Source organism: Molothrus ater, chromosome 25 (genome assembly GCF_012460135.2).
Source record: "Molothrus ater isolate BHLD 08-10-18 breed brown headed cowbird chromosome 25, BPBGC_Mater_1.1, whole genome shotgun sequence".
Taxonomy (NCBI): Eukaryota; Metazoa; Chordata; class Aves; order Passeriformes; family Icteridae; genus Molothrus; species Molothrus ater.
In genome coordinates, this window is record NC_050502.2 from 1,803,215 (window position 1) to 1,816,146 (window position 12,932).

The 12,932-nt window shown below is 51.5% G+C and overlaps 1 protein-coding gene across 1 annotated transcript in view; it reads right to left on the reverse strand.

The window, feature by feature from the left end:
- Positions 1–12,932, reverse strand: part of CACNA1S (calcium voltage-gated channel subunit alpha1 S) — a 61,477-nt gene that overhangs the window by 2,750 nt on the left and 45,795 nt on the right. The window contains 10 exon segments of the mRNA XM_054517261.1: positions 409–608; positions 1,971–2,099; positions 3,318–3,442; positions 3,577–3,678; positions 6,000–6,102; positions 8,475–8,571; positions 10,030–10,157; positions 10,822–10,981; positions 11,831–11,922; positions 12,432–12,497. Coding sequence (XP_054373236.1) covers positions 409–608; positions 1,971–2,099; positions 3,318–3,442; positions 3,577–3,678; positions 6,000–6,102; positions 8,475–8,571; positions 10,030–10,157; positions 10,822–10,981; positions 11,831–11,922; positions 12,432–12,497 — 1,202 coding nt within the window.

Sequence of the window (12,932 nt, forward strand, 5' to 3'; positions counted from 1 at the left end):
GGGGGCACACACTGAGCCAGCTCCACCTGGGGTGCAGCCCTCCCACCTTCCCCAGCCTGGGGGACAGACCCGTAGGGACAACTGGGATGGATGAACAGGGTGGAGACCCCAAGAAGCAGGACTAATACATCTCTTACATTGGTCATTTTTGTCCCTTCTACCTGTGCCCTGGCACATGCTGGTGGCCCAGCCTGGGCCTTGGCCCTCAGAGATTGGCAGGTGAGGGGCAGGGGAGATTCCTGCAACCCCTGGAGCCCCGCTGCCACCTCCATGCTCATGGCACTGAGATGAAGGATGGTGGGATGGGAGCCCTGGGCAGGCCAGGGTGCAGGCAGGACAGCCCCAGGGCAGGCAGTGGCAGGGCCAGCACTGCCCTCCTCACCTGCACACGGCGCCCGAGCCCCTTACCCCTGCAGCCAGCTGCTGCTGTTGGCATTGTTGATGTTGGTGTTGGCCTCCTGGGGGAAGTCATCAAGGAACACAGGAGAGTCGAGGTCCTCAGTGCCCACCTCAGTGAACTGCAGGGGCCTCTGGCTGGCCACCTGGGGCTGCAGTGGGCTGCTGGGCTCCATGAAGCTGTCCACCTGGCCAAACAGGCCACCTGTTCTCTGCAACCAACAGGGAGGGCATCAGGGGGAGCCTGGAGCTCCAGGCTGCTCTGGGGCCATTCCCACATTGAAACAGGGATTGCTCTGCTCAGGCCTTGCAGAACACAGGGTCCCCAAAGCTTCACTACCCAGGTGGGGAAACTGAGGCACTGAGGGTTGATGGCCATGCAGCAGGGTCTTAGGTGGGAAATGGGAGTGTGTATTCTATTTCCCATCTGTCAGAGGTGGGGCAGTTATCCTCTGTTCATTGGGCAGTTTTCCTTATCTCTCCCACAACCCATCCTCCCTCCAGGAGATCTCTTCTGTCCATGGGCCATTAATTATTAATTATCTTCTGTCCATGGCCAGGGAGTGTCCCTGCATGGCTGATCTAATTCCATCATCCCATGGGGAGATGCTCCGCCCAGGGGAGGAGCCAAGCATTCCTACCTGGGTACAATCTGAGCCTGGCACAGCACAGCAGCCTTTGCCCAGTGCATTGCCAGAGGAGCAGCTTCTGCTGCCCTGCATTGCCAGAGGGAGCCCAGGCCCATCTTCAGCAGCCCTGGAGCTGCAGAGGAAAACTCCCCCCTTGTGCAGGATCCCTGCTCCAGCAGAGCCACAGCTGGCACTGCAGGAGGGCTGAGCCCCCATGGGATGGGGCTGTGCCACCCCCTGACACACAGGGGACAGGGACTGCTCTGACTCTGGCAGTGGTTTCTTTTGTACTATTTTATTCATATTTTTAATTTTCCTAGTAAAGAACTGCTATTCCTGCTCCCATATCTTTGCCTGAGAGCCCCTTGATTTCAAAATTATAATAAGAGAGAGAGGGTTTGCATTTTCTATTTCAAGAAAGGCTCCTGTCCTCCTCACCAGACCCCTCTCTGTTCAAACCAAGACAAGCAGCACTGGGATGAGCCAGCCTGTGACAAATCCTGTCACCTCTGTGGGACAGCCTGAGGTGGTGGCACCTGGGGACACAGAAGGAACTCTGCAACCCCACAGCTGCCCACACTGTCTCTGAGGCTCCCAGGGATGGGATGTGAATCAGTTCCTGTGACACCAGAGCTCTCCCACCTGAGCCTGGCATAAGATGTGAGTGAGAACCTCCAAATCAGCAGGTAAATATCCAGCACAGCCCTGCCAGGCACATGGGCTGGCTCCTTTCACAGAGGGGAAACTGAGGCAGAGAGCAGCTTGCCCAAGATGCCACCACCAGGATGTCCTGATGCTCCCAGAAAGGACAGAAGTGCTGCTCATCCTTGTGGCCCACACCCTGCAGAATGTCCCCCAGAGCTAGCAGCCAAGCTTACCCACCAGCACTCTGAAATCAGGGCTGGTGGGACACCAAACTGTGCTGTGCCCTGAGGCTGAACTCACCCTGTAAATCCCCTCCTCCAGGGCAGCCTCCACCATGGCTCTCTCCAGCTCCTCCTCTGCAGTCAAGTCCCCAGAAATGGCCCGATGGATTTCGGGAGCAGCTTCTTCTTCAATGCTCCTCAGCCCAGCCTGGGGGGACAGGAAGGCAGGGCTGGGTGAGCCCACCACCCTCCCCTTGCTCTTTGGAGAGGGAGGCATGGTGAGGCACTCTCCCCCTGCCAAGGACAGACCATGGGTCACAGCCTGCAGCTGGCTGTGCTTGGTGGCCCTGCTCCTGAGCTGCTGCTGTCCCACAGTCTCTGGGCTCATGCTGTCCCCAAAAGGGAATACCCTGATGGAGGTGACAGCCAAGGGCAGGCTGGGCCTCTGTCCCTGATCTGGGGCCTGGCTCTTTTCCTTGTTTTGCACCTTTGGGTCCTGCTCTTTTATCTCCTCAGGTGATTTCCTCCCTACAAAGTCAGGAGAGCCTAGGGACATCCCAGCCTCCTGCCAGGCACAGAAACCCTCTGCCAGCCGCCCCTGGGCCTGCTGTGCAGGCTTCTCTGGCTGCAGGGGTCCCACTCAAGGTCAGCCACGTGTACCCCCCTCCCCTGGTGCTCTGTGAGGCTGAGACAACACCAGGAACATGGAGCTGGGGGAGAGCAGGGACAAGGCCCTGGGACTAGAGCAGAGCAGGTGGGTGAGGACTGCTGTAGGGGGATAGAATAAAAGTAAATAAAGGTAGTATAGAAACCAATCTTATCCCCTAAAGAGTTCCAGCTGGGTTAATTATTAAAGATTAGGAGCAGGCCTGATTTTAACAGGCCACAGCTGTAGCCAATAAAAAGAGTGTTATAAAAGAGTGGATTGGCTGGTTGAGGGGAACTGAGTCATTTGGCTGCTGTGAGAAGAAGAAAGAGTCAGTGCTAGAGGAGCTGCCTATGAGAAACATCAAGGAGGCACGAAACTCTAGCAATATGGAACCCTTGCAATATAATGACAATAGAACCTTTGTAATATAATGACAACAGACTGGGATGAGCAGTATTTGGCACAGACAATGGTCTGGGGTGGGACTTTCCAGGTGTTAAAACTCCTTGGTGAGGCACCAGATCCTGCCAAGCCCTCTCTACACTGGAGTGAATGGAGCAGAGAGTCAAAGCCCTCCTCTGCTTTGAGTCACCTGCACACCAAGGTCACACTGGGGTCCCCTCAGTGCTGGGGACTCATGGCCAGCTCAGTGCTGGTTCACCTGGGCCACCTCACCTCCAGACATGAGGCACAGGCTCCCTGCAGCTCTGAGTCCCCCAGGCTGGGGGAAGCCTCCTCCAGGGAGCCCCTCCCCTCCAGCAGCACCCACACACCCACCTGGATCTCCACAGCGTTCTTCTTGGGCCGGTACCCATAATACTCCTCCTGGCGCTTCATGAACTTCCTGAAGTGCTCTTGGATCAGGAAAGTGGCATAGAATTTGCCCACTGTCACCTCATCATCTGGAGGGAGGAAACCAACACCATGGTGAAACCCACGTGAAGGTTCTGCCTGTGCCAGGATCCCCGTGGCTGCAGCAGTGGGACCCTGAGCAGGAGCTGCTGTGTCCCCCTGGGAGGGACACCTGGGGACATACCTCCAATGGGTGGGATGACCTGGTCCAAAAGCTTCATACTGGTTCGTTTCCAGATTTTTTTGATAATAGCTCTGAGCTCCTCATTGGCCTGTTCAAAATTACCTGTGAGGAAATGTTATAACAGCCTCCTGGAGCCAGGTCTAATAAGTTCTCAGAGGCCTTTAACACATCTAAAATAACTCAGCTACCCTTAGAAGCATAAAAATCAACAAAATAGCTTCTGTTGCAGTGTTAAAACCAGAAAATTTTAATAAAAAGCAAAATAACAAAAAAAAAAACTGAGCCAAAATCTAAACGTTCTTACTCCTAGTAAAACACTCTACAAAAGCAATTAGTTTCTTTATTCACTTCTTTTTCTACTAAATTGCCCAAGCAAGACTTTTTTGCTTCTGTCCAGTTAGCTATCCTTAAGTTTAAGGTGAAGTCCCCCAAGTCCTATGAAATGTCTTTTCACTTAATCGGAGAAAAAAACTTTTTAACTTCTTTCCTTTTAAAAGAACAAAGAATAATTTTGTCACTCTGTCAACAAAGAGCACGCTCCTGCAAGGAAAGCCAGCAGGACAGAGCAGTTCATTCCCAGGGGTGTGAACAGGAGTGAAGACAGAGCCTGTGAACACCTGGCCCCCTCAGGAGGGTGTGACAGCTCCTCTGTCTCCCCACCCAACAAAGCTGAGCTTAGTGAGAGCAAGGCTTTGATTTCAGCCAGAACACTTCACAGATTTTGACCTCCCCTTCGGTGCTCCCACAGAATTCACCATTCCTGAAATCCCAGTTTACCTCCAAGGTCTCCTGTGCTCCTCCCAGGCTGCCAGGGTCCCACCCCAGGCAGAGGGAAGCCCCATGGCACTGCTGGAAGAACTGGTCCCAGGAGCCCACCAGTGCCTGCCTTGGCCCTGCCACAGCACAGGCACACAGACAAGGGCTGCAGTAAGGTAAAAATCATAAAGGCTTCATCAAATCAAGCCTGCTCTCCTAAAATCAGTGGCTGGCCTTGTCAGGCTAGCCCTTTGCAAGTTCCCATGTGAGAGCAATCCTGGTGTGAGCAGTTCATTAACATAACAATCTATTCCTGCATAAAAAACAACTTGCACCTGTATAAAGTGTTTTTATACTGTTAGATAGAAAAATAAAAACTATCTCTCACAAACAACCTTTCCTGCATGTACACACTGGGGGCTTGAGTGACCAATCAATACAGGAGAACAACTTATTGCTAACCAATAAAAGTAACTGGCAAGAATGCTCCTCACCAATTGGAGTCCCCCACAAGGTCTGTAAAGCTGTATAAAAACCAGTTATGTGAATAAAGAAGGAGCTTTTTTCCACCATGAAGGAAGGAGTCCTGCCTGATTTATTCCCTTAACAAGCTGCTGGGACACACAGCACAGCTCAGCAAACTCTGCTGCTGGCAAGGAGGGGGTGAAGGAAAGCAGCTCCTCCCCAGCACAGCTAAATTCAGAGGACTGGGAGTCCCTGCAATGAGGGCTCTGGGCAGAGCCAGCCCATCCCTGCCACACTTTGAAGCAGGAGGGAAGCACAGGAAAGTCCTGATCTTCAGGAGCCACCTCAGCTCTGTGCAGGGCAGCAGCTCCTCTCCTAAGCTAAATTAAAATGATGGCAGCTGGAGCAGCCCCACTCCTGAGCTGTTTGAGGTGGCACTGGTGGCACTGGTTTGCTCCTCAGGGCTGCAACACGTGGCCATCAGCTGATAACATATCAGCCATCAGCTGATAACATCCTCCAGCCTGGGCTGAGCATCCCATGCAGGCACCCAGGGGCTCTGCCCTCCCTGGGATGGGCAATAACAGCAGGGCTGGGGGTTTGTCCACAGGATCTGACCCCACAGAGAGTGCCTGAGTTCCCTGGCCAGTGGGGTGACCCACATCCAGTTACAGAAAGTGGGCTTTTCTAAGTGAAGGAACTGCACCATACCTGTTCCTATACAATGGAGGACAGTTCTAATGTTATGGTATTGATAATTGTAAAAACCAGCTGTGGACAGATGCAGTAACCACAATTTGTCCTCCCATCTGTTTTAAACCAGTTTTTTTCCTGAATCTCAACATCTTCACTGCCAATCCTCAGCTCCTGGAAGAATGAAGCACTCTTTTTAGCTCTCTTTTAGCTTAACACCATTCGATTTCCATTAAAAGGTGCCATGTGGCTGGTTTTCATGCACAGTGGAAAATTTTCATCATGCTCTATCACTCTGTCCTTCCTTCCAAACTTAATGTGCACTTTCTCCTGTTTGAGGCAACGCTGGAATGTTGACAGTGAATGTCTTCTATTTGAATTTAATGAATGGTGGTTATTCAGTTTGTCCCAGACAACAACAAAACTCAATCTATGTGCAGGTCAAACAAGGGAAATTCTCAAGGAAGGTTCCCTGTCAGGCTGTAGAGGCAGCCAGGATCCCTGCTTACCTTCTGTCTTGATCTTGAGGGCTGTCCTCACCAGGGCAAAGAGGGTGGCGTTGAAGGTGACGGTGCCGTCGCTGTTCAGGGGCATGTTCATGCACACCAGGCGCTGCACACACAGCAAACCAACCCTGTCAGCAGGGCCACAGCAGCCTGGCAGCCCCAGGCTCCCTGCCTGGCCTGCCCAGGGGCTGTGGCATTCACATTCTATGAGCAGAGAGAGACATGATTCTCCCTCCCAGGATTCCTCCTGGGGAAGGCAGTGAGAAGCTCAGAGAAGAAGAGAAAAGAATTCTTATCTCTATTCACTGCTCCTGTTGTTTGGCACATGTGGAATGTGTTATGGAGATTGTTTACTGAGAGTGATTTGGTTATTGGACACTGTGGGGGTACCAGTTGTGGGTTTCTCTGGGTCTGGATTGAAGGCACTTGAGAGGATTGTTCATGTTTGGACTCAGGTGTTCATTATTTCTTATCAGTAAAACAGTCTCACTACTGTGAGTTCTGCAGCTTTTCCTTAGAAGGCACAAAATGGCCAACAATCTCTTGTTCCAAGGTCTTTTAAGGCTAAACTATCCAATTAAGAGCTGACACCTAGATTATTTTCCCTTTTAACCCAATAACTGATCCCACAGAGCCCACAATGTGGACTTTTCTGCCCAATTACAAAATGCCACCCAAACCCATGAAGAGGAAGGATGAAGAAGCAGGAAGAAGAAACCCAGGACCACACCCTGTGCCCTCCATCTTGCTTCCATCCACAACACACTAAAAATCCCAAAACCTCAATTTCTCACCAAGTGATTCACCTACACTGCTCTCTATAATCTATTTCACACTTTTGTGGATTCCAGTCTATCTTGAAGTCTGGGAAACTTTCTCCATGGATTGAGGGTTAAAGTCAGTGCTCCCCTGGGGGAAATAACAGGGGCATGGGTGCTATGGGAAGAAATCATGGAATCACAGAGGGAAATAACCTACAGGGGCATGGGTGCCATGGAGAAAATCATGGAATCACAGAGGGAAATAACCTACAGGGGCATGGGTGCCATGGAGAAAATCATGGGATCACAGAATTGTTCAGGTCAGAAAAGATCTGGGAGATTATCAGGTCTAACCACTCCCCCAGCACTGCCAAGGCCACCAGAAAAACCATGGACACAAGCATCATATCCACACAGCTTTTAAATCCCTTTAGGGTGGAAACCCACCACTGCCCTGGACAGCCTGTCCCAGAGCCCAACCAATCTTCTGGTAAGAAAACTTTCCCCAATATCCATCCTAAACCTCTCATGGTGCAACTTCAGACTGTTTCCTCTTGGATTGTCACTTGTTACTTGAGAGAAGTGACCAACTCTCAGCTGGCTTCAGCCTCCTGTCAGGGAGTGGTAGAGAGCAAGAAGGTCCCCCTGAGCCTCCTCTTCTCCAGGCTGAACCCCCCCAGCTGCTTTCAGAGACATGGGGGGAATTTTGCATTGCACTCCCCACTCCAAAACATGTTCCAGCTGCTGTGAGGAGTCTGGGGATCAAATCTGATGTGTTTGCCCAAAACCCAGGAGGGATTACACCAGTGCCTGAGCTCCTGCCCATGCATGTTACACACGAGCTTCACACAGATTTGTTCAGAATGAGCTAAGCCAGGAGAAGTGTATTTCTGCTAAGAAAGCTGGGGTTTCCTTCTCCCTAAGCACCATCAGCACTTGGAACCAAGTCCTACAGCCCAGCTGATGTGGCCACATCGTGCAGCAGCTGCAGTGTGGCCTGGGGGTGCCCTGCAGGGAGGGCAGAGCCAGCCCATCAGGGCCACCCCTTTGAAGTAGGAGGTGAGCACAGGTAAGTCCTGATCTTCAGGAGCTGAACCACCTCAGGCCTGTCAGTTCTGTCAGCTCTGCACCTCTCCTTGCCCCCCAAATCACCCCCTCATTAAAAAGGAGAGGTCAGAGCAGAGTATAATCTGCTCTGCTCTCAGCCTGCCAGGAGGACACGGGGACAGCTTGGGGAAGGTGTCCTGATGTGTTTCTCTTTGAGCCAGGGCTTATGAGCTCTCAGAGAAACCCATCACACCTGAGATAGCTCAGCTACCCAGAATGGTATAAAATTAGCAGGTTGGCTTCTGAGGTAGTGTTGGAAACAGAGAAAGGTTTAATAAAAGGCAAAATAATAAAGCCATAATAGAGAGAAACTGAGTCAGGGGCAAGAGGTTCTTGCTCCTGCTAAAACACCCCACAAAAACTATTATTTCCTTTGTTCTCTCCTTTTCTAGGAGAGAACCTCTTGGCCTCTGTCTAATCAGACAGCCCCAGGTCTGAGGTGAAGTCCCAAAGGTCCTATGAGGTGTCTTTGTACTTAATTTGGGAAAGAAACTTCTGGGCTTTTTGTCTTTTTAAGCAGACAAAGAATAATTTGGTCCCTCCATCCACAGGGGACACATTCCTACATCGTCCCTGTGCTCACACACCTCATCACCACCTTGGCTCTTACCTTACAAGCCACACGGTGTGGGCAGAACTTCCCAAAGCCCAGGGGAGGGTTGATACGCCTCAGCAGAGTCACCACATCCAAGTGTTTGATCCTCCCCCTGCAGAGGAAACAGCAGAGGGGCAGCAGAGCTGACTGGCAGTGCCCTGGGGAGCTGCTCTGGGGGCTGAGCCCCAGGGAGCAGGTAAAGGGTGCAGTGCCATGGGAAAGGTTGGCAGCTGTTGGGATCTTTAGCTGCTCACAGTGACCCCGAGAAAAGTTGGAAAGTCTCTTTTCCCAGCCTGGTGCTCAAAGAAGGAGTCAGGGCTCTTCATTTCTCGGTCTCAAGGTTGTTTATTTTATCTTATCTATAAAATATTTTCTCCTGTCCTGCCCAGGTTCATCCAGCAGGACAGTTCCAGGCACTCTGCCTGCCCCAGGGCAGGGTTATGTCTTTATACTAAAAACTACATGTACAATATTTACAATTACTTTCCAATACCTATCACCTGTGTTAGACAGTGAGCTTCTACTCTAAACCAATCTGTCAGTGCCACCATCACAGCAGAAGATGGAGGCCAAGAAGAAGAAGGAGAAAGGCTGGACACACCCCGTTCCCTCCATCTTGGCCCCTGAACCCCCATTCTAAAAACCCCAAAATCGACTTTTCCACCCCGTGATAACATCACTAACATTCTACCTAAACTGTTGTGGCTTGCTGGTCTTCATCTAAGGTTGGTAATTTGCTCCATGGGTCATAATCAAAACCACAGGGGCATCTTGGGCTCTGTGCCAGGGTCTCTGAGCCCCCTGGCAGGGGTCTGGGCTGCTCAGGACAGCCAGAGGGATGTCCTGGGTTCCCACAAGCAGCCTCACCACAGCTGGATGGAGAGGGAGCTGGAAGTCTTATGGTCCCAAATCTCCTGATGGCTTTTATCAGACCTGGACCAATTCTGGCAAGTCCACATGAACCTCTGAGATGCTGGGAGCTGGCTCACAGGCAATGCCACAGCTCACCCTGCCTGCATGTGTCCCTTCCATGGAACACCCCTGTCGCTATCACATTTTCTGAAAAATCCTTTTTGCCCAGGATTCTTCTCCTGGGAAGCTGAGAAGCCTCAGAGAAAAAGGAAAACAATAATTATCTCATTTGCTTCTCCTGTGTTTTGCTGCTTTGGAATGTGGTTGGAGATTGTTTATCCAACATGTGAATTGTTTTAACTTAATGACCAATCACAGTCAGGCTGTGTCAGACCCTGAAGAGACAGTCATGAGTTCTTGTTATTATCTTTTAGCCTTCTGTCTGTACCCTCTCTCTATTCTTTAGTATAGTTTTAGTATAGCATAATATCATATCATATCATATAATGTAATATAATGCAATGCAATGCAATGTCATAAAATAAAATAAAATAAAATAAATAAAATAAAATAAAATAAAATAAAATAAAATAAAATAAGAAATTAGCCTTCTGAAAACATGGAGTCAGATTCATAATTTCCTCCCTTCAATGGGGGACCCCAGAAAGCACCACACACCCCTTCCATGCTGCCCACCCACCCACCCAGCCTCACTCACTTGGCCTCGGGGTCGTACTCAGCCCAGATCCTCTTGAACTCATCCAGGTGATGGGGCCCCAGGATGGACCAGTCCCGTGTCAGGTAGTCAAAGTTGTCCATGATGACAGCCACAAAGAGGTTAATGATCTGAGGGCAGAGGAAGGGATGGGAAGGACCCAACCAGGGGAGAGAGAGCAGCTACAAAACAGGGCAGATGTGTTCTGGGATGTCCTGCAGTCAGAGGATGCTGAGTGAGGGTGTTCCCATGCAGAGAGGAGCCTCCTGCCCAAGCAGGTCATGTGAAAGAATATGGACATCAGCATCTCATCCCTCTCCACCCCTGCTGAGGCCAGCACAAACACATCTGGAAGGCAGCACACAGAGGCTGTGGGAAGACACTAAAAGGGATCTGGGGTGCCCCAGGAGGGCAGGGTCAGTTTACAGCATGGCTGGGTGGGTGGGCTGGGGGGGATGTCCCCAGGGGCAGGTTCAGGGGCTCACCCCATAGGACCCACAGCTCCCAACCCCATGGCTGCCCAGGCAGGACAGGGGTGCCAAAGGGAGCCAGCACACTGTGGGAAATGGCTTTGTAGAGAAATCTCAAAGCTTGACAAGCTCACATAGTGTGTATCTGTATGCAAACCTTGAGATAAGATATGTAAACCTTGAGATAAGAAATGCTGACTTAGAAATGCCATGGAATAGGACAGACATGGCTGAGAGAGAAATGGAAACAGAAACAAGTTTCAAAGGACAGCCTTACAAATAAGACCAGACACTTTGGAGAAACCAAACTATGGAAGATGCATACCAGGAAGGCACAGAGCATGTAGAAGCTGATGAAGTAGAAGTAGGCAAAGCCAGTGCCACAGGTGTACTCCTCCCCCTCGGCGTAGTCGGACTCGGGGTCGCAGCGCCGGCCGTAGCTGCAGTCCAGCAGGATCTCCTGCCACGCCTCGCCCGTGGCACACCTGGGGACAGGGCACACCTGCTGGTCCCTGGCATGCAGGGAGGGCTCAGGCCAGCCCAGCACACAGGGGAATGGGAAACACAAGCTTTTGTAAGGAAATCCAAACCCTCTGCCGGCATAATATACTGGAGTTTTCAAAAATCAAAGAAATAAGATTCCCACCTTAGCAAAACACTAGGTAGAGAGCAGAACTAATAACTACCAGCTGCTTTTGGTGAAACAATGCCTCAGAATGCCAGTTAAAGAGCAGCTTTGATTTGTAACACTGCCCATAAATGTTCATATTATCAGAAGCACGTGGGCAGCCCCTTGGAGCAAACCAATGGCAGATCCACTCCAGGAAGAGTGGAGGAAAATCTTGTAAGGGCATGAGGTATCAGTGCAACAACACAAGAACAGCTAGTGCTAGGTGAAGGCCACCCAGGTTTACATTAGTAATTGGTGTTTTGACTGAATCCTTGGCAAAAAGCTGTTTGTGAACAAAAAAAGGAGCAGTCAGGATTCTGGCCTTGCTGCTATAGGGCCACTGAAAGCTCCAAAAAAAGTGTCTGGAGTCAAGGAAAGCCTCGGGCTGAGCTCCTGCTTCCCATGAGGTTCCTCAGAATTCACAAACTAAAATCCAGTCTGGGAAGGAAATACTCAGAACAGCAACCCCAAAATGCCCCTCTCTCCAGCAGCCACCCCAAGAAACCCACAGCCTCTCCTGAAATGCTCCCACTGCTGCAGGAGACCTTCCTGTGGGACAAAAAAGAAATCAGCTACTGAAATTCTGGTCCTCCCCACTCCAAGCTGGGCATTCCCACAGGCTCAGAGCCTTCTGGAGCTGCTCACATGGCAGGACAAGACTGACCTGAAGAGCAGCAGCACGGCCTGTGGAAAGGTCTGGAAGTTGTTGTTTCGGTTGATCTGGGTCCCATCCACCATGGCAATCTTCCCAAACATCTGTAAATGACAGTGGCAGGTCTGCAGTGTGCCATCCTTTCCTTGGCACCAAACATCCCCTGGTGCCTGAGCTCCACTTCCTCTGGATTATTTGGCTTTGGGCATCCCCAAAAGAGATTGAGATTGGATGTGGGTGCTCTTGGACATTCCTGCCAGTGCTGAAAACACCCCTGACTACAACTGCACTTCATCTGGGCCACAGAGACAAGGTCTGAACCAGGACAAGCACTGGTGGCACTGCATTGTGCCAATGGTTTGTGCCACTGGATTGTGCCACTGACCCCCAAAGTGCTCTGTGCCATGCGCCCCAGCTGCAGCCCAGGGACAGGAGGAGGCTGCTGGGGTGGCAAACACCCCTGCAGACCAGGGTAAACAGGTCCCATCATGTGCAAAGTCCCAGAAAGAGCCTAACAGAGGAACCAGTCCCTCCCTGTCCCGCCTCCCCAGTGCCATCAGGCTCAGGGCATCTGATGAAGATCAATTCCCACCCCCTGGCCCGTGCCCCTCACCTGCATCCCAATCACAGCATAGATGAAGAAAAGCATCACAATCAGCAGGGCCACGTATGGCAGAGCCTGTGACAAAAGGACCATGGCTTGGGTGAGACACAGCCCAGGGACAGGGCCTGGGCTCTGCAGGTGCTGCAGGAGCTCTACCTGTCCCTGTGTGGGGAGGGGACAGCTCACCTGTTCCTCTCACACCCTCCTGCCAGCCCCCATTGGCCTCTGTGGCTGGGACAGGGGCTCAGCACAGCCCAGGGCTGCGGGCAGTGCCCAGCTCAGGCTGTGAGCAGATGCTGCAGCGTTCCCTGAGTACCCACCTGGTGCAGAGCCCGGTTCATTGGGAGCAGGACAAACGTGCCCAGCAGGTACTGCCAGCACCTGGCCAGCTCTGACTCCCAGAGCTGTCACCTTCCCACCCACAGGAGCCATGTTCTGCACACCACCAGCCCCAGCCCAGCCTGAGGCCAGCAGGAGCACTGGAGCTTTCTCCTCTGCCTGAATAGGAAT